General features: G+C 48.7%; 4 protein-coding genes and 1 long non-coding RNA gene across 6 annotated transcripts; 2 read left to right on the forward strand and 3 right to left on the reverse strand.

Moving 5' to 3' along the window:
• Nucleotides 1-488: 488 nt before the first annotated feature.
• LOC112882303 (beta-1,3-galactosyltransferase 6-like) lies at nucleotides 489-2,039 on the reverse strand. The gene has a single exon (XM_025947329.1). The coding sequence runs from the start codon at nucleotides 1,939-1,941 to the stop codon at nucleotides 1,009-1,011; it is 933 nt and encodes a 310-aa protein (XP_025803114.1). The 5' UTR covers nucleotides 1,942-2,039; the 3' UTR covers nucleotides 489-1,008.
• Nucleotides 2,040-4,617: 2,578 nt separating this feature from the next.
• LOC112879536 lies at nucleotides 4,618-8,345 on the reverse strand. Of its 2 annotated transcripts, XR_003226096.1 has the most exons (3): nucleotides 7,871-8,345; nucleotides 5,658-5,764; nucleotides 4,618-4,971 (listed from the first exon to the last, which is right to left on the reverse strand). It is a non-coding gene; the product is annotated as an uncharacterized LOC112879536 (long non-coding RNA). The 2 variants fall into 2 exon arrangements; XR_003226095.1 differs by lacking the exon at nucleotides 5,658-5,764.
• A 2,476-nt stretch (nucleotides 8,346-10,821) lies between these two features.
• Nucleotides 10,822-20,486, forward strand: LOC112880209 (histone H4). The gene is made up of 2 exons (XM_025944713.1): nucleotides 10,822-11,195; nucleotides 20,409-20,486. The coding sequence occupies exon 1, from the start codon at nucleotides 10,884-10,886 to the stop codon at nucleotides 11,193-11,195; it is 312 nt and encodes a 103-aa protein (XP_025800498.1). The 5' UTR covers nucleotides 10,822-10,883; the 3' UTR covers nucleotides 20,409-20,486.
• Nucleotides 12,172-13,089, reverse strand: LOC112880207 (beta-1,3-galactosyltransferase pvg3-like). Its single transcript, XM_025944711.1, has one exon. It carries the CDS (start codon nucleotides 13,087-13,089, stop codon nucleotides 12,172-12,174), a length of 918 nt encoding a protein of 305 aa, XP_025800496.1.
• Nucleotides 19,995-20,775, forward strand: LOC112880208 (histone H4). Its single transcript, XM_025944712.1, has one exon. The coding sequence runs from the start codon at nucleotides 20,097-20,099 to the stop codon at nucleotides 20,406-20,408; it is 312 nt and encodes a 103-aa protein (XP_025800497.1). The 5' UTR covers nucleotides 19,995-20,096; the 3' UTR covers nucleotides 20,409-20,775.
• The last annotated feature ends 499 nt before the right edge of the window (nucleotides 20,776-21,274 follow it).

The following is a 21,274-nucleotide window of genomic DNA, read 5'->3' on the forward strand; positions in this document are numbered from 1 at the left end:
ATTGGCGATTCAGGCTGATTGGCTCGTGGGGCCACCACGCTTTGTTTCGGTGCCTCGGCATGGCATCTTGTTGCAAGTTTGCTCCCCAAATGGTGTTGCCTCCGGCCGTGAAATCTGACGTTCCTGACCGGAGAGAACGCTCCGCCAGGAGGTCAATCCTGATCCTCCAGTTGGGAATGTCATGTTTTCCTGACCGGACGGACGGAGTAGTACGCTTGTGATTTTTGCAGACTGAAAAGGCGAACGCTGTTCAGTGCTATAGTTTTTGAACTTGCGAGCGTTCTCTGAGAAGTTGAGAAGAGAACTACAGGACCGAACAGCATCCACTTGAAGCACCAATGGTTGTTGCCTGTGGAAGGAACACGCAAGCCGCTCTGCTATCATGCGTACTCTCCCCAAGGGATTGATAGTGATGTTGTGTTTGTGTACTAATATACTTGTAGGAGTATTATTGTATACCACAATTATACCACAGTGATAAAAACGTATAAGAGGGGTTACAGGGCCTGCATCATGCAGTACGCATTATATTGTAGAATACACCAGGATCGTACATTCCACAGAGCATGCACACCTAACACCACTTGCCGTTCTCAGGACGACAGAGACAGAACTAGCGATGCTCTCTTCGAAACTCCATGGCGTATCGAGGAATCAGCAGCAAGGGAAGGACGTCATGTCACGAGGCCAAACGATCGAGCACGGCGCCAACCGTCCGGCCGTCGCCGCCCAGAAAGAAGCTTCCGAAAGCGATCCACGAGACGGTTCCGCCTTGCACGGCGTTCTCCCGAGCGCGTCAACGAACTAGCCGTCGTCGGCCCACATGACACGAGACGACACGATCGACTCGATACAAAATGCTCCCCCACTACTCTCCCCCATGGTCCATCCGTGTCCCGCACAACTTGTGCACGAACACTCATCAAACAATTAACAATTGGCACGGATCGCGAACGGATTATTAAGTATTAACACAAAAAAAAAATCGGGGTGTTGCTGCTCGACGGATCACGGGAGGTGGTAGAGGTCGGACGGCTCGATCCCGGCGGTGACGTTGAAGTACCTGAACGCCGCTGCCCAGCGGCGGTTGTCCTTGAGCATGTGCACGGCGACGGTGTCCGGCCGGAAGTTGTCCATGTCCCAGCTGAGGTCGTACATCCGGGGCTTGAGGTCGTACCGGTTCCTGCCCCTGCCGGCGAGGTTGAGCCACTTGCCGACCATGAGGTCCTCGGGGCCTAGGGTGTCGTTGCGCGCCAGGATCTCGTCGGCGCCGGCCACCCAGCTCGCGACGTCCCACGACACGACGTACCCCATGCCGTGCATGAACGGCATGGGCTGCCCGCCCATGGCGTAGCCGTAGCCCAGGTACACGTCCTCGCGGGGCCTGCCCCGGAGCTCCTCGGCGAGCGCCGCCACCCGCAGGTACGTGTCGTCGTCGGTCTTCATCACGTAGTCGTAGGGGCGCGACGCGAAGAGGCGCGGCACCGAGGAGAGGTACGCGTACGTCTTGCCGTCGTTCATGTTCTCGGCGCAGTCCAGCACCACGACGTCGCCGTGCCGCCGGGCCTCCACCGCCAGCAGCGCCGCGTCCACGGGGTCGGTCACGCTGCAGAACACGAAGCGGACGTCCACGCGCGCGCGCGCCGCCGGCGGCTGCAGCGCGTAGGCCATCCGCACGATGTCCCGCCGCTCCCGCCGGCTCGGCATCGTCAGCACGCCCACGAGCAGGCTGAAGTCGGGCTCCGGCTGCGTCGGCTCCGACGGCGACGGCGACGCCTCGGCCGGTGGCGCGACGGCCACGTCGGCGAAGCCGGCGCGGCGGGCGCAGAGGGCGCCGAGGCCGTCGGAGCTGGCGCGGGACGGAGGGCGGAGCACGAAGACGAGGAGGATGATCGCGAGCGGGGCGAGGAGGAGGTAGGAGGTGGGCGTGGGCGGCTTCATCGTGGTCGTTGCATTGGTCGGGGATGACGAAACGGGAGGGCGCGCGCGTGCGAGACTGCGAGCCGGGGCAGCTTGGCTCAAATAGAAATGGCGGTCCCCATTTGAGTCTGTGTGAAAGAAATCGCGGAACCGGTTGGCAAGAGGGTTTATCGTTCTGGGCTTCTGGCATTCGAATTGAAGAGGAATGGGTGGATCGAGACGTACCACCAGCAACAAGTTTTGGAGAAGCAAGTAGCTAGTGTCAGAGTTAGCGCCCGAGGCAGGCATGTTGCTTGTAGCACATGAGCAGTCGCGCAAAACAATGCACTAATTCAGAAATCAGAACGGGTAACATCCTGGATTACTGTTCACGCGACGGGGAATCTTCGTACAACGCGCGATGTTTCTAAATCGATCTCTGAAGGATTCCTTGGATTCATCAAGTTGAGCTTAGCAGCAGCTGAGTAACCATACTCTCGGGCGTTTTTGCTAGGTCAACGTTACTTGCATTACTTCACGAGTAGTATATCCACATGGATAACTGAGGCTCAGATCTAGTAAAAAAAGTTGCTAAATACTCTCCGCGTACCAAATTATAACCGCTTTGGCTTTTTCTAAATAGATAGTGAAAATTATATATTTAAACATATTTATGAGCTTAGAAATATCAAAATGATCTCTAATTTGAAATGGAGCGGGTTCTAATTTTAATTATAGAACACAATCAGATGCAACTATACTAACGATACGACTCGACAGACAATTGAAGCGTAGACAAAAAACCAGATCCCATTGCACGGACGCATCCCTGTGCAAGAGCAAGGCTGTCAGCCTGTCACTATTGCAGTGATACTCGGAAGGTCAAAGAGATCCAGCCAAGAGCACAGCGTGCGGTGGCCCTGACGACAGCCGCTCAACGTGACCAAACCGGACGACATGTAGCACCGATCGTACATGCTCCCTCAGAGTCAGAGACAAGAGAAGAGAGCCTCCCTGCAGTCTGTACAAGCCCAGCGTGCAGTGTTCGCTGCTCGTTGCTCCGACGATGAGAAATGTTTGTTCAAAAGCTTTTCTTCAACAAAGAAATGTTCAAAAGAATTCCGGCGCCCTTCTGAGCCGAGGCGTGTCCCAGGTCCCAGCGCGGAGGGCGGGGCTCCCGTCCCGTGATCTTTCGGCGTTGCCCTCGGCCTTGTGCAGCACAGCAGCGCTGGATCGTGAGGCGGACGTGTCGGAGGAACGTGCCGTGCCCGCTGGCCCTGGGACCGGCGAAAGGCACACATCATCAGGAAAACTGTTCCCGATTGATGGTACGAGAGAGACAAGCCGCCGCCGGTGCTCCGTAGCGTGCTGCCAGCCTGCCACTTCACTTCCCGTGCTTGACGGAGTCCAGGCGTGCAGATGAATTCAACTTCTTTCGCAGATGCCCTTCCCCTTCTGCCGTTCATCTTGTCTGGAAATCAAATTAAAACACACGCGCGCGCACAAAACGCTGTGCTTCCTGATTAAGCAACTTAATAGAGGTCCGTCGGTCGTAGCGCAGACGTCATGCTGGAATCTACACGCACGACTGGCGACTCCATCCAAGCAAAGGGCGGACTTCGTTTTCAGGCCATCTTCTTCGAGCCCCCACGCCTTTCGGGAGCGGGTGGAGCACGCGGCGTCGCGCGGGCGTTGAACTCGGGAGACGGAGGACGCGGTGAACCAACCGTCCGGCAGTTATTTATCCGACCGGATCTCACCGGACCGTGCTTCCGTGTAACCGCCGGTCGTCCGAACAACCGGACAAGCGCAAGCTCCAGCTCGCGGGTCTCGGTCGCAGCCACACGCGGGCAGGGGACTCTTTCCGTGCCCTGCTTTCTCGTCAGGTCGGGCCAAGAACGAGGCCAGCGGATACGGCCCACCACGCAGAAGCAGACCTACCCGCGAGTCGCGCCACGGGTGGCGGGTGGGGCACCTCGCCTGCGCGCGGCGCGCGCGGCGGCGACTGCCGAGATGACGCGGACATCGCGTGGCGGACGGGGTCCCGGCGAGGCGACCGCGGGCTGTCTAGCTCGGCCGGCTCGTGCCCGCCGTTGGGACGTCAAATCAGGGGGGCTGCTGCTGGATGGCTCGGCCTCGGCACCTGTTGCGACTTGCGAGCTGCGCCAATCAGCGGGGTGCGGAGACCGGACACCGGAGAGTCCAAGCCTGCAAGTTCCGTTTGCTCTGGCCCTCTACTGGGGGTGCACAACTAGGCTACAGCTCGCGCACTGGCACGATACTCTGCTCGTATTGTACAAACCTTGCCACTCAGTCAGTCAGTCAGTCAGTCAGTCACCGTTCGCAGGAACGGGCACACCAAGGTAGGAATCCTTGCGTGTGCTGCAAAGTGCAAACCGCATCAGTACATACATCCTACGATTTATGTCAAAAAGTATATTTTCGTTATGCTTCATAATCTGTGATACTTGCGTGAAGAAAATCCGTTCATCGCATGTACCCTGCAATAAAAGGTATTTTGTGATGAAAACCTATTTTTTTTCATCATAAATCTTGTGATGATTATTCTATCATCACTAATTTATGACGCTTATTTTTCATCATAATCAATACAAGAAACATCACAAAACTGTGTATTTGGATGACCGTACATATGCCACGTAGGATAGAAAACGTCATAAAATTTTGTCATCTTATGACGTGGCGATGACTATAATATGATATGGCAATCCCATTATGACAATTTGATTCGTCACAAAATATAGCGCAACAAGACCTAACAGAATCAGTCATCCAAATATTCTATAGCCATTCAGCTATTTTATCGCGAAAACAAATCAATCCACTCAACCATAAAATCATTTGCACTAGAAAATACAACTTACAGGAGAAGTACACAGGTGATGCTGCACTCAGCCACATATTTACTACCTTAATTACCTATGCAATATAAGACCATAAATCACAAATAGGATCTATCCTTTGTTCTCCTCTAATAGTGGAGCATCTTCCGGTTCGTCGATTATCAGGAACAGGGGCTTTTTGATCCAGTTCCAGACCTCTCTTAGTTCCCTGAACATAAAAACAACTTAAACTGATCAGCAACAACATATCATGGAAAAGGGTTCACCACTTAAGAATATGACTAAAAGAATGCATCTAGCAATCAGGCCTATGGTTAAAACTTTCTAATTGTTTGCTCAAATGCTGAGGTAAGGCTAGAGACAATTTAATTGAAACAAATAAATGGGGACCTAACTTGCTGACTTCCCAATTATTGATACATATCATGCCATAGGAGCGGGACACAGAACATTAACTTGAGTACAAGACGGAGATACATTAGCCAGTTAACAAATATAACCAATAAAGGTAAAGTATTGAGTGGTAAAATAAAAGGTAAAGTATTGAGTGGTAAAATGGAACTGAAGTTCATGACATAGGAGCTTATGCAGCCTGTGCATAACTTATCCTCACACTAAACTTGTTGCGCACGGAAATATGAAATATACACTAAAACACAAGATAAGGCGCACAATAAACAAACAGGCGCAGGTACAGCTTCCTGGTAGTCAGATTTCATTTACATCAAAGCCTACATGCATTCCTAAAGTGCTAGGTTGCTCATATATATAAGGATCAAATAAGATTTCAACAAGCAACTATAAAACACGTGCAAATCCTTTCTCAACTTTCAATTAAGAAAGGCATCAGTCTTATCTATAGGAAAGAAATCTTGAAATGAAAATGTGCAGAACTGATATAAGGCATTGAATATAGTTTATTGTTGGCTCCCAGGTACAGGTTCTTCCCCTCCTCCATAAAAGGCTAGACTATATATGATCCTCGTCATATAAGGTGAACTCTGCATATAAACAGATTGTATGTTCCAATAAATTTGTTGTCTTATGGTCATGCAAGCTAGATGCAGATCAATTAAATTTAGAATGGAACAAGATAATTGCTTGGAGACTTTGTTACATGCTACTTCTTCAGGTCCAAGCATTTGGACTTAATTCTACTTGTAGGATAATAAACTGAATTTCCTTTCAATAGAGGCATAGTTCTATTCCAGTTACATTCTATTGGCTACCTCTACTGCATTTCTCTTAAAAATCTGATGATATGGACATCGATTCATTAGGGTACTAAGCCATAATCATTATATTCACTAAAGACATATTCCGACTGATTATGGCCCTGATAAGTATCATCAAATTTCAGAAATTGGGATGACAGTGAAGATCCAAGGAAAAGAAGATTGGAAGGTATCTACAGTCAATCCCAGGTATACAGCTTCTTAATCTAATTTACCATGCTACATCTGCTTTTCTCAATGAATCCACATTATATGGATCAGGACTATATTGTTCTGATATGTAGATATCAAATATACTATCCTGCTATATCGCAAAAAATGCAAATGCTCTTTGGTTTCTTCTTAAGTTCCTGATAAGTCAGTCTGGGCGTTCGGGCTACCCGAAATTTCGGGTCGGGCTTTTCGGGCTTTTTAAGATTTCGGGTATCTGCAAACGCTACCCGAAATCGGGTATCTGGGAACACTACCCGAAATTTCGGGTACCCGAAAATTTCGGGTTCGGGTTCGGGTAGCCCGTTCTACCCGAACTTAGTAAACATGTCACAAACTAACATTTAACAACAACAAAATCAGCCATTACTCCATTACATGACTCTCAGACTCTGAATATCAATGTCTCAAAGCAACATTTTACAGCAGACAAATGACAAATCGACCATTATTCCATCTCAAGTTTCAAAGACAAATGACAATAACAAGGACGTACATGATAATTAAAGCTACGGCGCCACGGCGGAGGGCAGGGCACGGCCACGGCGGGCGGGCCGCACTCGGAGCCGCGCCGTCGGAGGCTCGGAGCCGCGCCGCGAAGGGAGGAGCGCCGCGGCCCGCGGAGGGAGGAGCGCCGCCACCGCCGGAGGGGAGAGAGACGAGCACCGCGCCGCCGCCACCGCCGGAGGGGAGAGAGACGGGCGACGGCTAGGGCGCCGCCACTCGCTCGCGAGTCGCGACCTCGCCCTCGCGTTCCTGCTTGCTCGGGATAGCCCGATAGGGGATTGGGGGTTGCCGGGTTGGGCCACTCTCTTGCCGGCTTGCCGCATTCCTCCATGGGCCGGCCATCTTAATTGGCCCGAGTAAATTAGTTCGGGTAGATCGGGCTATTCGGGTACCGCCCACTGATACCCGAAAAAGCCCGAAATAAGTTCGGGTTTTGGGGTTTGCTACCCGAGCAGGCCCATCGGGTATCGGGTATCGGGCTATTCGGGTTCGGGCTCGGGTAGTTCGGGCTTCGGGCTTCGGGCTCGGGTTTTATGCCCAGACTGACTGATAAGTAGTCATTGATAACTTGCTATGTGTTATTACTTTCTCAATTGTGTACCTATTCTGTTTCAAACTGAAATAATTGCACTAATAAGGGCAAAATTAATCCCCGCCACCCCCCTGCCCCCCCAAAAAACTTGCTACTTGGTTTTATATCACCTTGCTATTTCCTCAAGAAATTTAATGATAAATGCATGTTCTAGCCTTAGCAATCTAGATCTTCCATCAGAAAACCTGTACAAGAAACTGATGATCGCATTACACATTCATGCGACAAGCTACAAGATCAGCCAGTTGTTGATGGCAAGCTGCTGCACATCCTTGCAAACCTGCATAATTAAGGAACAGTTTTCTCTCGATACTTCCTAGCAAGCCAAATTCTAATCTTATCATTAACATTGACAGATATGTATCTGTCCTCATGGAATTCACACAGGCTTAGCAAAGGCCCTAAGCGCGGCGTTGCCGCGCGTTGATTCTAGTTATTTCTGATTTGTAGAGCACAAACTAGAGTACCTAAAAAATAAATCTTATGCAAAACATGCATAATCATCCATCGAGCTCCTAATTAGACATTCATCCAGTAAATAGCAAGAGAGGGAGGGAACTTACAGCTCCTGATTGCAGCGGCACTGCTCCGGTCGGGGGGAAGGGCAGGGGCAGCGGCGCTGCTCGGTCGGAGGGGGGGATGGAAGGGGCACCGGCGCTGCTCCAGGTCGAGGAGGGCAGGGGCGGAGCACCGCTCCAGGTTGAGGAGCGCAGGGGTGCGATTCAGGGGCCGGTGGTGCAGCTCCGGTCGGGGGGAGGGCAGTGGCGGCGGCGTGGATCCGGGCGCGATGGTTGGGGCGGCCCGAATCAGAGGGGCGGTGACGCACAGTAGGGAGAAGGGAGGGGATGGCAGGTGACAGGTGCAGAGAGAGGGAGGTGCGCGAGAGGCGGGGGGAGGGGCAGGGGCGCCGGAGCATGAGATGGAGGCGGCGCGGAGAGAGGGGCGGCGGGGAGGGGGCGCAGGGAGAGGGTCGGCGCGGAAACTGGGGAAGCGGAGGGTAGGCGAGGAAGCGGAGGCTGGGGAAGTGGAAGGCTGGGTTCGAACCCTAGTTTTGTGTGCCGCCTTTTTCTATTTTAACTCTACTGCATATGAACATTTAACAAAATCGAATGTAGCTCAGTGTAGATTAAGGGTGCGTTGGTTTGAAAGGGTAAAGTTTAGAGGTGTCACATCAAAGAGAATCTTGTTATTTAGAAGTATTAAATAAAATCTAATTATAAAACTAATTGCAGAACTTCAGGGCTAATTCACGAGACGAATCTAATGAGGTATATTAGTCTATGATTAGCGGATGATTACTGTAGCATCACCGTGGCAGATTATGGATTAATTAGGCTCATTAAATTTGTCTCGCGAATTAGCACCCATCTGTGCAAAAAGTTTTATAAACAGATTTTATTTAATACTTCTAAATAGCAAGATTCTCTTTAACGTGACGGGTCTAAACTTTAAAGGGAAGGAAACGAACACGAGCCTTAGTTCAATTCCTGTTGCTAACATCATTTTTCACGCCACACCAACAATTTTAAAATAATCAAAGATAATTGCCACAGCCTAACACAGATGACCATGTTGCTTGGTGGTAAAGCATTTAGGTCCTTGGTTCGAGTCTTGCATGTGCTTTCTTTTTTGTGTTTTTTTTACTTTCGCTTTACAATTTTTGTGCTTTTATTCTATTTTCGGTTCTCATTCTGTTTTATATTCAGTTTAAATATGATAGGTGGGTCCACTTAACCAACACTTATAAATGCAATTCACTATAAAAAGTTTATGTCCAACTAGTCATCAAACTAGTAGGCAGTAGGATTCACCTTTTTATTTTGAAAAAAAACTCTCAAAAAAGAAAATGAAAGTGTTGTCAAATAAAATCTGTGACGCACGGTAGTTTTCATATAAAATGAAAGAGTGTTTATTACAATATTACATTAAAATATTTTATGATGATTTCTAAGTATACTTAGTAACGAACACCTAACTTTCGTCACAAAAGTATGCCGTTTCCTATAAAACATCATAAAAATGAATGAGCTTATGACGTTTTGGTTTGTTGTCACGAGGTATTCATTATAGAAGGTCATATATATTGTGGACGGAACTGTCTATGGAATCGTAGGACACACCCTGCTCTCGGGCAAGCTGTGTCGTTTCTTTTTCTTTATTTCTTTATTTCTTTAGGAGAGGAGCAACCGAGCAAGCAATCACACTAGCTCAGCTTCTTGAAACTTCAACATAAAAAGGAAAAAAAAAATTTACCTTCCTGAACTTTTAACCGAGTCCGCGTTTTCTCCATAGATAATAAAACCGATAATAAAACCGTCCATCTGGATCCCTGTGGCTTGCGATACAGGATACGTAACCTTCCTCGCTGTTTCCCTAGGCGCCTTTTCTATTTTTATTTTATGTTTATTTCGGCTGAATCTTTGAAAAATCATAGTAAATCATAAAAACTCATAAAATAGAAAATCCAATTTTGTTAGGATAAGATCTATGCAGTGAACATATGATATGGTATAATTTAGTGCAAAACTTTTGGTGTAGCTTTAGATATATACTTTTGTGTAATTAATTTATAGCTGCAGTTTCCGTGGTCTAATTATGGCAAAATTTTTATGGTAAGCTAATCATTATATTTCTCATTGGATCATATATGACGGATTTATAGATTTATCTATATAAACCTAGATAAATCTATAGATAAACCTAGATAAATCTATAACTCAGGCATACATGATCCAATAAAAATAAAATTTTTACTACAGCTTAAACATGTAATGTTTAGTCCACCATAAAAATTTCACTGTAATTGGACCAAGAAAACTCTAGCGATGAATTAATTATAAAAAATTATATATCTAAAACTATAGAAAAAACTCTGTACTAAATTATACCATACCATATATTCACTGCATAGATCTACTCATGGGCGTAAAAAAATAGATTTTTTATTTTTTCTATGATTTATTATAGTTTTTTAAAGATTCAGCTGAAATAAATATAAAAATTGAAAACCCACCTAGGAAAATAGCGAGGGTGATCACGTGTCCGGTATCGCGAGTCCAAGAAATCCAGACGGACATTTTTATTATCTAAACGCGGACTCGATCCAGATTTCAGAGGGTAAAAAAAGACTTTTTTCATTTAAAAACGCAGACTTTGGGCCCAGGTCGAAAACGCTGCCGGCTAATTTGGGCTGCAGCCCACGACACTTAGACTGTGAAAAAAAAAATCAAGGACACCCCCACGCGCCACGCCCGAAACCCAAAATTTCCCGTTTCCCACCAGAAATCCCAAACTTTGCACGCGATTTCCATTCACCGCGCGCGCACCGCCACACCCCCGAAACCCCACGACCTCTCCTCGATCCGCTCTCCGGCACCTCCACCAATAGGAGCCTATGACTCACGATCCGACAGCTAGCGTCTCCCCTCGCGCCCCTCACACGGATCGCTCCCCATCCGATGCCTCCCCGCTCTCCTCCCACCTCTATATTACCCTGTCCCACCCGTCCTCATCCGATTCACAAGCTCCTCTACCAGAAAACAACAATCCCCAATTTCCTTCGTTTTCGCGGCGGCGATGTCTGGGCGCGGCAAGGGCGGCAAGGGGCTGGGCAAGGGCGGCGCCAAGCGCCACCGGAAGGTGCTCCGCGACAACATCCAGGGGATCACCAAGCCGGCGATCCGGAGGCTGGCCCGGAGGGGCGGCGTGAAGCGCATCTCGGGGCTCATCTACGAGGAGACCCGCGGCGTGCTCAAGATCTTCCTCGAGAACGTCATCCGCGACGCCGTCACCTACACCGAGCACGCCAGGCGCAAGACCGTCACCGCCATGGACGTCGTCTACGCGCTCAAGCGCCAGGGCCGCACCCTCTACGGGTTCGGCGGCTAGGCGGCGCCGGCGCGCCTCCTTCCTGGGCTCGGGCTCCGTCTGGGCGCGGTTCCTGGATTGGTGCCGTGTGTGGTTGGGGATGGTTCGTCGTCAAGGGATTGGCTGTGTTGGCTTAGGTGTGGTAGTAGTATTACTTTGCTCACACTGTTGCCTCTCTGAATGTAGTCCTATCTTTATGCAGTGAAGAAATGCGAACTGCATATCCTGTATGAGGTTTGAACATGCCCGCAGCAAAGAAATGATATTTATCATGCTGCAAATGTTGTGCTTCTTGCTGAATCTTTTCCTGATGAAGGTAGCTCGTTCAGTAATCAACATGCCTTCTGGAGGAATTTTGGACGACCGTGCGAAACGCCACCTGTCGAATCGCAATCTTTCTTTTGTTAAATGCAGAGTAACTTGTCTTTTCATCTGTTGGCAGTTCTGTTGTTTGTTTCGGCTCTCATGAACTTAAAATCTCTCCTCATGTTCAGACTTAAAAAAGAGAACTTCGAACTTCTGCCCAGTGCGGCTGTTCCTGTTCGTCTCTGATAACTCTTGCTGTTGATGTTGTACCATGAGAAAACTTGCATTATCTGCAATGCTAAAGCAGTTCTGCTATTTGCAGCAAGTTAGTGAAAAGGCCAGATTGCACGGCGCGCAGTTGTCAAGGCCAGATTGCACGGCGCGCATGGAATAGAAATTTGCATTGAGCAGCATTTTTTTTGTCATTACAAGGTGACGCAAACACATATACACCACTACGTGCGCACGCTACACAATTCACTCGGATGTGTAGCTGAGATGGAATGATGTAGAAACACAAAAAGAAAGTCTTGAACAAAAAGTACACATAAGTAGCAAGTAGTATATTTCTTTTCCATTTTCAAGTGCACCGATTCAATTATTACTTCGAGGTGCAACGGTAAATGTTTTCTGGAAGAAACACTGCCAGTGGACATAACCTCCACGTGGAAACGGACGAAGTATGCGTCGATCATGGCAGGTGATACAGGTTGGACGGAGTGATTCCGGCGGTGACGTTGAAGTACCTGAACACCGCCGCCCACCGGCGGTTGTCCTTGAGCCTGTGCACGGCGACGGTGTCCGGCCAGAAGTTGTCGACGTCCCAGTGGACGTCGTACATCCTGGGCTTGAGATTGTACCGGTTCTTCCCCCTGCCGCCGGCGTTGAGCCACTTGCCGAGGAGCCGGTCCTCATGGCCGCGCGTGTCGTTGTTCCGCAGGATGTCCTCGTTGCCGGACACCCACTCCGCGACGTCCCACGACACGACGTACCCCATCCCGTGCATGAACGGCGCGGGGTCGTCGCCGACGGGGAAGCCGCGGCCGAGGTACAGGTCGGCGCGGGGCTTGCCCCGGAGCTCCTCCACGAGCGCGGCCACGCGCAGGTACGTGTCGTCGTCGGCCTTCATCACGTAGTCGTAGGGGTCGGACGCGAAGAGCCGCGGCACGGAGGAGAGGTACGCGTGCGTCTTGCCGTCGTTCATGTTCTCGGCGCAGTCCAGCACCAGGATGTCGCCGTGCCGCCTGATCTCCAGCGCCACCAGCGCCGCGTCCACCGGGTCGGTCACATTGCAGAACACGAAGCGGACGTCCACGCGCGCCCGCGAGGCCGGCGGCTGCAGCGCGTAGGCCATCCGCACGATGTCCCGGCGCTCCAGCCGGCTCGGCATGGTGAGGACGCCGATCAGCAGGCTGAGCTCGGGCTCCAGGTCCTGCGGCGGTGTGACGGCGGCGACGTTGGTGGTGGTGGCGCGTCTGCCGCAGAGGGCCCCGGCCCCATCGGAGCCGAGTTGGGGAGGGTGGAGGGCTGGGAATACGAAAACGACGACGAGGAGCGCAAGAGGGGCGCCGAGGAGGAGGCAGGAGGACGGGGGCGGCTTCATGTTCATGCTCGTTGTGGACTTGTGGGTGTTAGCGGAACTGAAGCGCGCGCTCGTGCAGGTGCAACGAGTCGTTCGAAAAGCACTTGGCGTCCGTTGCCCAAGCTGTAGATTTTTTGGACCAACAAAAATCTCCAAATCTGCTAAAGATATCACACGTTATCTAAAAGATATGCTCCCTCCGTCCTGAAATATAAAGCATTGAAGGGTTCAAAATTTATTTCATCCTAAGATGTTTTGAAAAATAAATTATTCCTAACCTGATATAAAATCAGCAAAATAACAATCAAACTAGGTATTATAGGACGGAGGGAGTATTACTAAAGAGCCATATTATCTTTTCCATGTTATACAATCGAGTACTCCTCAATGATGTCTTTTTCCATATTTTTTCCAAAACGCCTGTGTGCGGTTGCATATGCGGAAGCATGTCTTGGAGCTATCTACTTTTCATCACGGTACTTGAAGACTGAAGAGTTACTGTAATACTGTGTCTAGCGTTTCCTTCAGAGTACAGTCATTATCCTACTAGAACACGCCCTATCATAGCCAAAGCAGCAGAGCTGAACACATCGATCGATATATAAAATATATGGAAGATATATAGAAAGAAATGCATGTCACATATCTTAAAATGATGGATTCTATTTCACAGCGCAATTATATTTGAACACCTTCACCGGTAGCATGGAATACTGATCCAAAATTCCAAATAGACATGCAGCGTACTAAATAAGGTTTAGGAAACAAAAAGGTTGCACAATACATAAATATTAAATTTTCAAAAATACATCTAGCTGTTTGACACAAGCTTTGAACAGCTCAAGTATCGAGCAACCAGTAGATAAAAGGACTGCATCCTCTTATTGCGCTAACCATCCTTGCTTCCTTGCTTTCACTGCAATGACAACAAAAATTACGTGCATAATGATTCTACCATTGTTAGACTAAGTAAGAAAATGAACTTCACATATTTTTCTACCAAACCGGATAATACAGTGAAATCTCTGTAAACATGATATTACTGTAATGAACATGGTGTATTCTATTCACAAGAAGTAAATGGCAAGCCTAGAAGACTAAGGCTACAATTCTTCTCTTTTAAATTTATGAAAAACCTAGCCTAAATGACATCAATTCAATCTTGCCAGTTATCATTTTTTATTCAAGAGACCTCTACATTATTAGTGGAACAAAGATAAAATAATATCAATTAAATGCACCAAAAAGCACCAACCATACCAGCCATGCTGATAATCTGATTGTAGGCCAATTACAATTTTCCATTTTAGTGTGATGGCTGAAAAAAATTAGAGGTAGGTATTTTTTTATGATATTAGAGGCAGATGTCTATAGATACAGAAGCAACAGAAGTTTTGTTGACACCAAACATTCATAGATAGAATCAAGTACCATTTGTGCAGAGGTAACAGAACATGGCATGCAAAACTTGAGAAGCAGAAGTCACATATAATGCCTGATTCGTCAATATGGATCCAACTGCATATATCAGTAAGCTAAATTTCAGAAATAGATGCCTATAGTTTTATTTTGTACATTATATCAAACTGTAGGGAATAGAAATGCCAAACTTTACAAACACATATTACAGACAGCTTGATATGTGAAGCCAAAATTTTTTTCATGTCAAACCACACAGTTCATAAAATCAGAGAGCAAACATTCTGCTGCAATTATTATAAGATCATCATACACAACTCCTAATTATCCTGAAGAGGACTTGCTTAAAAAAAAATCCTGTTGGACAACATCAATTTGGTTATGCATTTTCACTAAGTTGCCTAATTATTTTGCTTATGCATTTTCAGAAGTTGCCTACTTAGTTTTCCTTTCCCTATGTATGGGCACCTGAAATGAATGTTTGGTTATGCATTATCAGTGAGGTGCCTACCTATTCTTCCTTTTTCTATGTATGGGTAAAAAAAATATACTGCTGCTGCCTAGCATATGGTACAGGTCAATAGGGACAAGAAAGATGCTAACAGGATCACTTGACAAGCTGAAGTCCCCCCGAAAAATAGATCATTCAAGAAAGCAGCCCTACTTTATACTGGTTTGTGGATTATAGGAGGCGCTAAGGCAGGAATTTAAAATATTACTATTTGATGTAACTTCTCAGAGGTATACACTAAGCTACATTTTAGACCACGACATGCAAAATCATATCAAGCAAATCACAAAATTAATCCAGCAATATTAAAGTTCATACTAACAAGCTACGAGGGAAGATTTGTTGTAAATGCTCATAGGTATAAATTAAGCTATGTGGAACACATGAATATGATTGCCATGTGGAAAAACTTTTGTCCTGTATGAAAAAAATTGCTCTGAATCTTGAAGTAACAATTTCAACTTAGCACAATTACATTTAGTTATACCTGAGAAACCTTTGCACAGACACATGTAGCCTCCTATCCAAGCCCACAAACATTGAGTCGGTTCTAACTTATGTGAGATATCCTTGTGGTCCCCAACCTGCATCAAACATTAATCAGCCTAGAATTAGCAGCTGAAGATCAATAATTCTATAGAATGGAACTGCAGGTTTAAACCTATGTGCTACTTAAAATTGAGTATTTCAAGCAACTAAACAGATTAGTAGCTGCACATCCAAATTTGACATAAATAACTAACAACTGAACACATTATTCGCTGTTCAGATGCCCACGCAGAGGTGAACACAAATATAGAGTGCGAATAATTTACAAAATCACAAAATTCTAGGTACTATGCAACAGCACACACAATCTCTTTACAAGCAAGAGCAATTCACATGACGAATTGAATTTTTGAACAAGAATGTTATAACTGCTCACACAATATGATTTCGTGGACAAGATGCATCACTTATATGAAGTATATACTAAGAATTGTTTCACACTAAAACACCCATCAAGATAAACCACACACCTTAGCAGTAAGCCATAAAATAATTCCAATTTCACCTATACTTTCAATCAAGTAGGTATGGCATGTACAAATATTTGTTTGTGGTATTCCTCCGTGCATTTGTTTCAAATAAAAGACAATAAATACCTCTGTGCTTTTATCCAAGAAACTAACATTTGATACTCATCCTGGTATTGTTCCAAACCGTTTTAGGTTGAAAAAAGAGGAACGGGAGAAGAGGCTGCGCCTACCAGTGGAGTTCAATCAAAGTCATCAGCAATTTTACTAATGGTACACTCAAAAAACAACTCTCGTCAAAATTCACAGGCTTCTTATTACAATCCGTGCTAAAAATTAAAGGTACTAAACAGAATTTAGAGAATTTGCAGTGAAAGAGATCTATAAAGTTAGTAAAGGTCGCACCCTTGTCAAGTTCCTTGCCAGCTTCTTGGCCGCTACGTGAGCGAGTCCCTCTCCTACAACACTTTTCGGCTGCACACCAAGGATCCGAAAGCAAGAAGCTAAGTACAGTTCCTAATACTACGGATACTGGAAGAATTACGGTGACTGGGGAGCTTACGTTGAAATCGATGGTCGCGGCCAGGCGGGCACGGAGGTCAGCCTCGTTGCGATCGCGGTCGGTGAGGTCACAGCGGCAGCGTGTGGCGGCGGCCTCGAGCCAGGAGACACTTGAGGCGATGACCATGGAGGTGATTTTGCGCGTCACTTCCAGCTGCTCCTACAGTCCTATGAGACGGTGGGATCACAGCCATGATTTCATCCGGAGCTGGAAGTCCATGCCCGCCACTGATGCTGACGCCTCGTGCCTCGCCATCGCCGCTGCCGGGTATGGGTAGGTTGGCTAGTTGCCGCGCCGATTTAGCCCTAGAGAATACTTGCTGATCTGAAAGATAAAAGTGAAGATGAGAACTGGAATCGAGAGAGAGGGAGGAGGAGGAGAGGGAGACCGAAGCGGCGACGGACATGAGTAGGAGGACGATCCGTCTCCTGTACCTTACCTCATGGCAGATTTATAGGGCTGCTATGCCACCGCCGCCTTCCTTGATGGATCCAAGTGCGCGTGAGAGAAGAGGGAGTCGGTGCCGGAGTCACTCGATGCTCGACGGGAGATGAGATGGAGGGGGTGAAGAGCAATGGCGGTGCTCGCGCTGGAGTGGAGGAGCGTACAGCGCGGGCGGCGACAGTGGCAGGGAGAGAAAAGGGAAGGAGAGAAAGAGAGAGGGGGATGAGGAAGAGCTAGATTTGGCAGCGGAGGGTTTTCTAAAAAGACAGATAGCAGGAATGGAAGGCGCCCGCGGATGAAGAGCCGCGCGTTTCGAAGCGACGCGGCAGGGCTAGAAATTCACCGTCGTACACGTGCCGTACCATGAAACGTTCTCATGTCGTGCGAGGAGGACGAACCGTTCTTAAGAAACCCGAAGCTAGTCCGTCCGGGTCTTCTGCAGCCGACTTGCCGTACGTCGTGCTCGTCCACGCTTGCTGTTCCTGAATGCCACATGTCACGAACCGATGGTCCTTCCATTCCAACGTTTCCAAATCCCAAGCTGGGTGTACGCGGATCGGACAAACCGATGACCAGGTAGACCCCAGTACTGCAATTAATGAGGTCGCGGTGAAGCGTAACTATCTGCCTCCTGTGAGGTAGTACTCCGTGCTGTCACAGTCAAAGACGACCATTCCAACTGAAACGACTTGACAAGCTTTACTGCTCTACCGCTAGCATAGCTCAGTGTCACGATGTGATTTGCAGACCGCTCCGGACTTGAAAGCTGAGATCGGCCAAGGCATCGCGCACGATCTACGCCAATCAGCGGAGAGGAAATGCCCCTCATGCAAACTTTCCCTCTTTTTATTTGTTTCACGTTTTTTTTAACGGAAAGAAAATCCGGCTTCAACCCATCGACGAGTGAGAATCAGACCATCAATTGTCTACACGTAGTATGCGCCCAACATAATAAACTTCAAATAAAACCAAAAATCATCTTAATAGCTGATTTTAAACTATAGGACCATCCGTGGGAGGCGAAGAATTGCAGCGCCAGTGTCTCTATCGTTCAGCATACCTGAATCAACAACTCTTTTTGATCCTCCTGCAAGGCTGCAATTGCGCGTACAGTGCCGTATCCCGTATCTAGTGCATTCCCATGAAAAGTGCCTGCAAAAGGGTTTTGGTTGCCATTTTCATCTAATAAAACATCATTCCTTGTGGATAAAAATTGTCCAATAAAAAGTTGTGGTCCTTGTCAATGAGTGTAAATTTGGCCTTTGCCCTCTTATTTCAACTATTGATTAAATAAGTCATCTACTCATGGATGCAGTAATAGCAAATAATATATGTAAAGTACACCAGGGGTCGTTTCCGGAAATGGCCGGCGGTTAAATCTACTCGAAGTGTACATCGCGCGTCGTGATTAGATACGGCCTAGCACACAATAACTTAAGATTTATACTGGTTCAAACAATCATGCTCTACGTCTAGTAGGGGGTTAGTCGGATGTATTGTTTGAGCCCAGGTGCTCGTGAGGGTTGGAAAGTTACAATTTTTCGAGCGGAAGTTGTGAGATTTGAGTCTATAGTTGATATGTGGTGCGTTATATGCACTCGAATGAGATGGATGACCCTCCCTTTTATATAGTTCAATGGGTTCTTTTTTAGAGGGAGTTAAGAGTGTAAGGATAGAAAGAGAACTCCCGACCTCGTGGTCAGGGTCGTCAGCTACACCAGTCGGATCTACCCGTCCCGTCAGTCGGAGTCTTCCGGTGATCACCGTCCAAGTCCTGCGTCGTGGCGCGAGCGTCTTGTCTTATTCCCACGCGTCATGCTCCGTCGAACGGAGGTCGTGGGGGCGTCGATAGGTAGGGTACAATTGTGACGTCCCGTCCCTGACGCCACGCCCGGTCACTCCGTCATGATGGGAGCGTGCCGGCCGTATTATGATGACGTTATGCCTTGTCCTTTCACGAGGACGGGCAGTTAGAATAGTGGCGGCCTGCTGCCAGAGCATGGGGGACTGTGACCCCTGTTGAGGGAGCGGTTGGCCGTGTACGACAAATTGACTTTGGAGCTCATCTTTTTCCTCTGCACCTGCCCTAGGGGCCGCTGGTACATAGGGTCTGGCTCCCCGACCGGCAAGACCGGTCAGCGATGTTGCCACGTGCAAGGCGGAGCCCAGTCGGAGTCCTCGGTCGTAAGGTTGTATTCGGCCTCCCATCGTTTCCACAGTCGAGGACATGGGCCTTGGTCATCCTAACCGAACTGTCAGTTGGGGTTGTGGGCCGAGGCGGCCGTTGTCACCTTATGCAAGCGCTCTTATTCCAGGTGCGGTCTTGGGCTGGTCAACGAGAAGTGAGCCTACTGGGGACCTGGGTCCCTGGACCCATCACTACTAAATTTAGCATTACTTAATTGAATAAAGAGGTGTTGGATAGTTGGAATTACAAAAGCTGCAAGTCTTGCAATTGAATTGGATTCACGTTTAGTGAGGATAAAAAGGTAACGTTGTATACAGTAATGTAGCACTTCCATAAATATATGCAGATCACAACCCCAACAACGGCAAATCCAAAGCAAACTAAGCAGAACAGGCCAATTTTTCCGCGTTAGCTCCAAAACTAGCCAGCCCAGCCCATAACCTCGGTAGAGAGTTTCATCTTCAACAAGCCGAGAGCCAAACGGACGGCCCATCCATCACCACGGAACCGCGCGCCACACCCAAAATTTTTTCCTTTTCCCACCCCCACCCCCACCCAGGAAGCACAAGTTTTCCACGCGATCTTCAACTTCCCCGCGCGCCCCACCTCCGAAAGGCCAAAACCCCCAAAACGCACGCCCCGCGCCACGATCCGCGATCCCACCCCTCCACCAATAGGAGCCGACCCTCGCCATCCAACGGCTCCCAGCACCCCTCCCACCCCTCACACGGATCGCTCCCCATCCGACGCCTCCCAGCTTCTCTCCCACCTCTATATGAGGCTATCAGCCTCCCCCACCCGTCCCTATCCAGTTCCGCCAGATTCCAAGCCTCCCTCCCACGAAAAATCCCCCAATTCCGGCGAGCGCGAGAGGAGACCGAGGCGGCGGCGGCGATGTCTGGGCGCGGCAAGGGAGGCAAGGGCCTGGGCAAGGGCGGCGCCAAGCGCCACCGGAAGGTGCTCCGCGACAACATCCAGGGGATCACCAAGCCGGCGATCCGGAGGCTGGCTCGGAGGGGCGGCGTGAAGCGCATCTCGGGGCTCATCTACGAGGAGACCCGCGGCGTGCTCAAGATCTTCCTCGAGAACGTCATCCGCGACGCCGTCACCTACACCGAGCACGCCAGGCGCAAGACCGTCACCGCCATGGACGTCGTCTACGCGCTCAAGCGCCAGGGCCGCACCCTCTACGGGTTCGGCGGCTAGGCGGCGCCGGCGCGTCTCCTGCGGGGCGCTGCGTCCGCGGGCGTTTCGTGGATGGGGTGCCGTCTGTGATTAGGGATGCTTCGTTGTTTAGTTACCTCGTCTGCTTGTGTCCTGGTGGTACTAGTTGTATTGTCGCAGTTATGGGTTATTGAGCTTCTGGTTGTAACCCGTCCGATCATTTGCAGCTGAAGAAATGCTAGTACTACTATCCTGTTCGAGAACTGAACCTTCTAGCAACCCCTGTTCCAATTGTAGGTGACGAACTGCTATTGGTCTTGTCTGTCTGGAGTGCAAGTACTTTTGTTGCAATTGTTGTTTCAGGCTGAATCCCGTTCTAATTTAAGTGCACGTAGTTACTTGTTGCAAATGTTGTTTCGTCTTTCAAAAAAAAATGTTGTTTCGGTCTGAATCCGGTTCTGAATATAAGTGCAACTGTTACCTTGTTTAAGAGCGGGCATGCTTCTTGATAAACTTTTGGCTGACCGTGTTAACCTGGGAGAATCGAATGCCGCTTTCTGTTGAATTATCTTCCAAATTCCCTGATGCAGTGGTTACTAGTACTACTAAGCCAATCGGTCTTCCACTCGGTTCTGCTTGTGCTTTGGTTGTGCTGTACTCCGTGTTTCAGTTCTGCTTGTACTAAGCGAAGGGGCTCGTCGCGGTCGAAGAACGCGCCGCCCAGCGCGCCCGAGAGCGGGAGGTCCTCGTGCAGTCGTGCGACGCGCCCAGCAGGGCGCGCACGGCGGAGACCACTGCGGGCGAAGGGCAGCCAAGCCAACGCAGGGCGCGTAGTGCCCGACGCCGGAGCGGAGCGTGAGGTCGAGGATGGAGTCGCGGTTCCCCGTGGCGGCTTCAGTGCTGGATTC

This window comes from Panicum hallii, chromosome 2 (assembly GCF_002211085.1).
Source record: "Panicum hallii strain FIL2 chromosome 2, PHallii_v3.1, whole genome shotgun sequence".
In the NCBI taxonomy this organism is placed as follows: domain Eukaryota; kingdom Viridiplantae; phylum Streptophyta; class Magnoliopsida; order Poales; family Poaceae; genus Panicum; species Panicum hallii.

Coding starts and splice junctions, on each gene's coding strand:
- LOC112880207 (XM_025944711.1), bottom strand. CDS start 13,089: ATGAACATGAAGCCGCCCCCGTCCTCCTGCCTCCTCCTCGGCGCCCCT.
- LOC112880208 (XM_025944712.1), top strand. CDS start 20,097: ATGTCTGGGCGCGGCAAGGGAGGCAAGGGCCTGGGCAAGGGCGGCGCC.
- LOC112882303 (XM_025947329.1), bottom strand. CDS start 1,941: ATGAAGCCGCCCACGCCCACCTCCTACCTCCTCCTCGCCCCGCTCGCG.
- LOC112880209 (XM_025944713.1), top strand. CDS start 10,884: ATGTCTGGGCGCGGCAAGGGCGGCAAGGGGCTGGGCAAGGGCGGCGCC.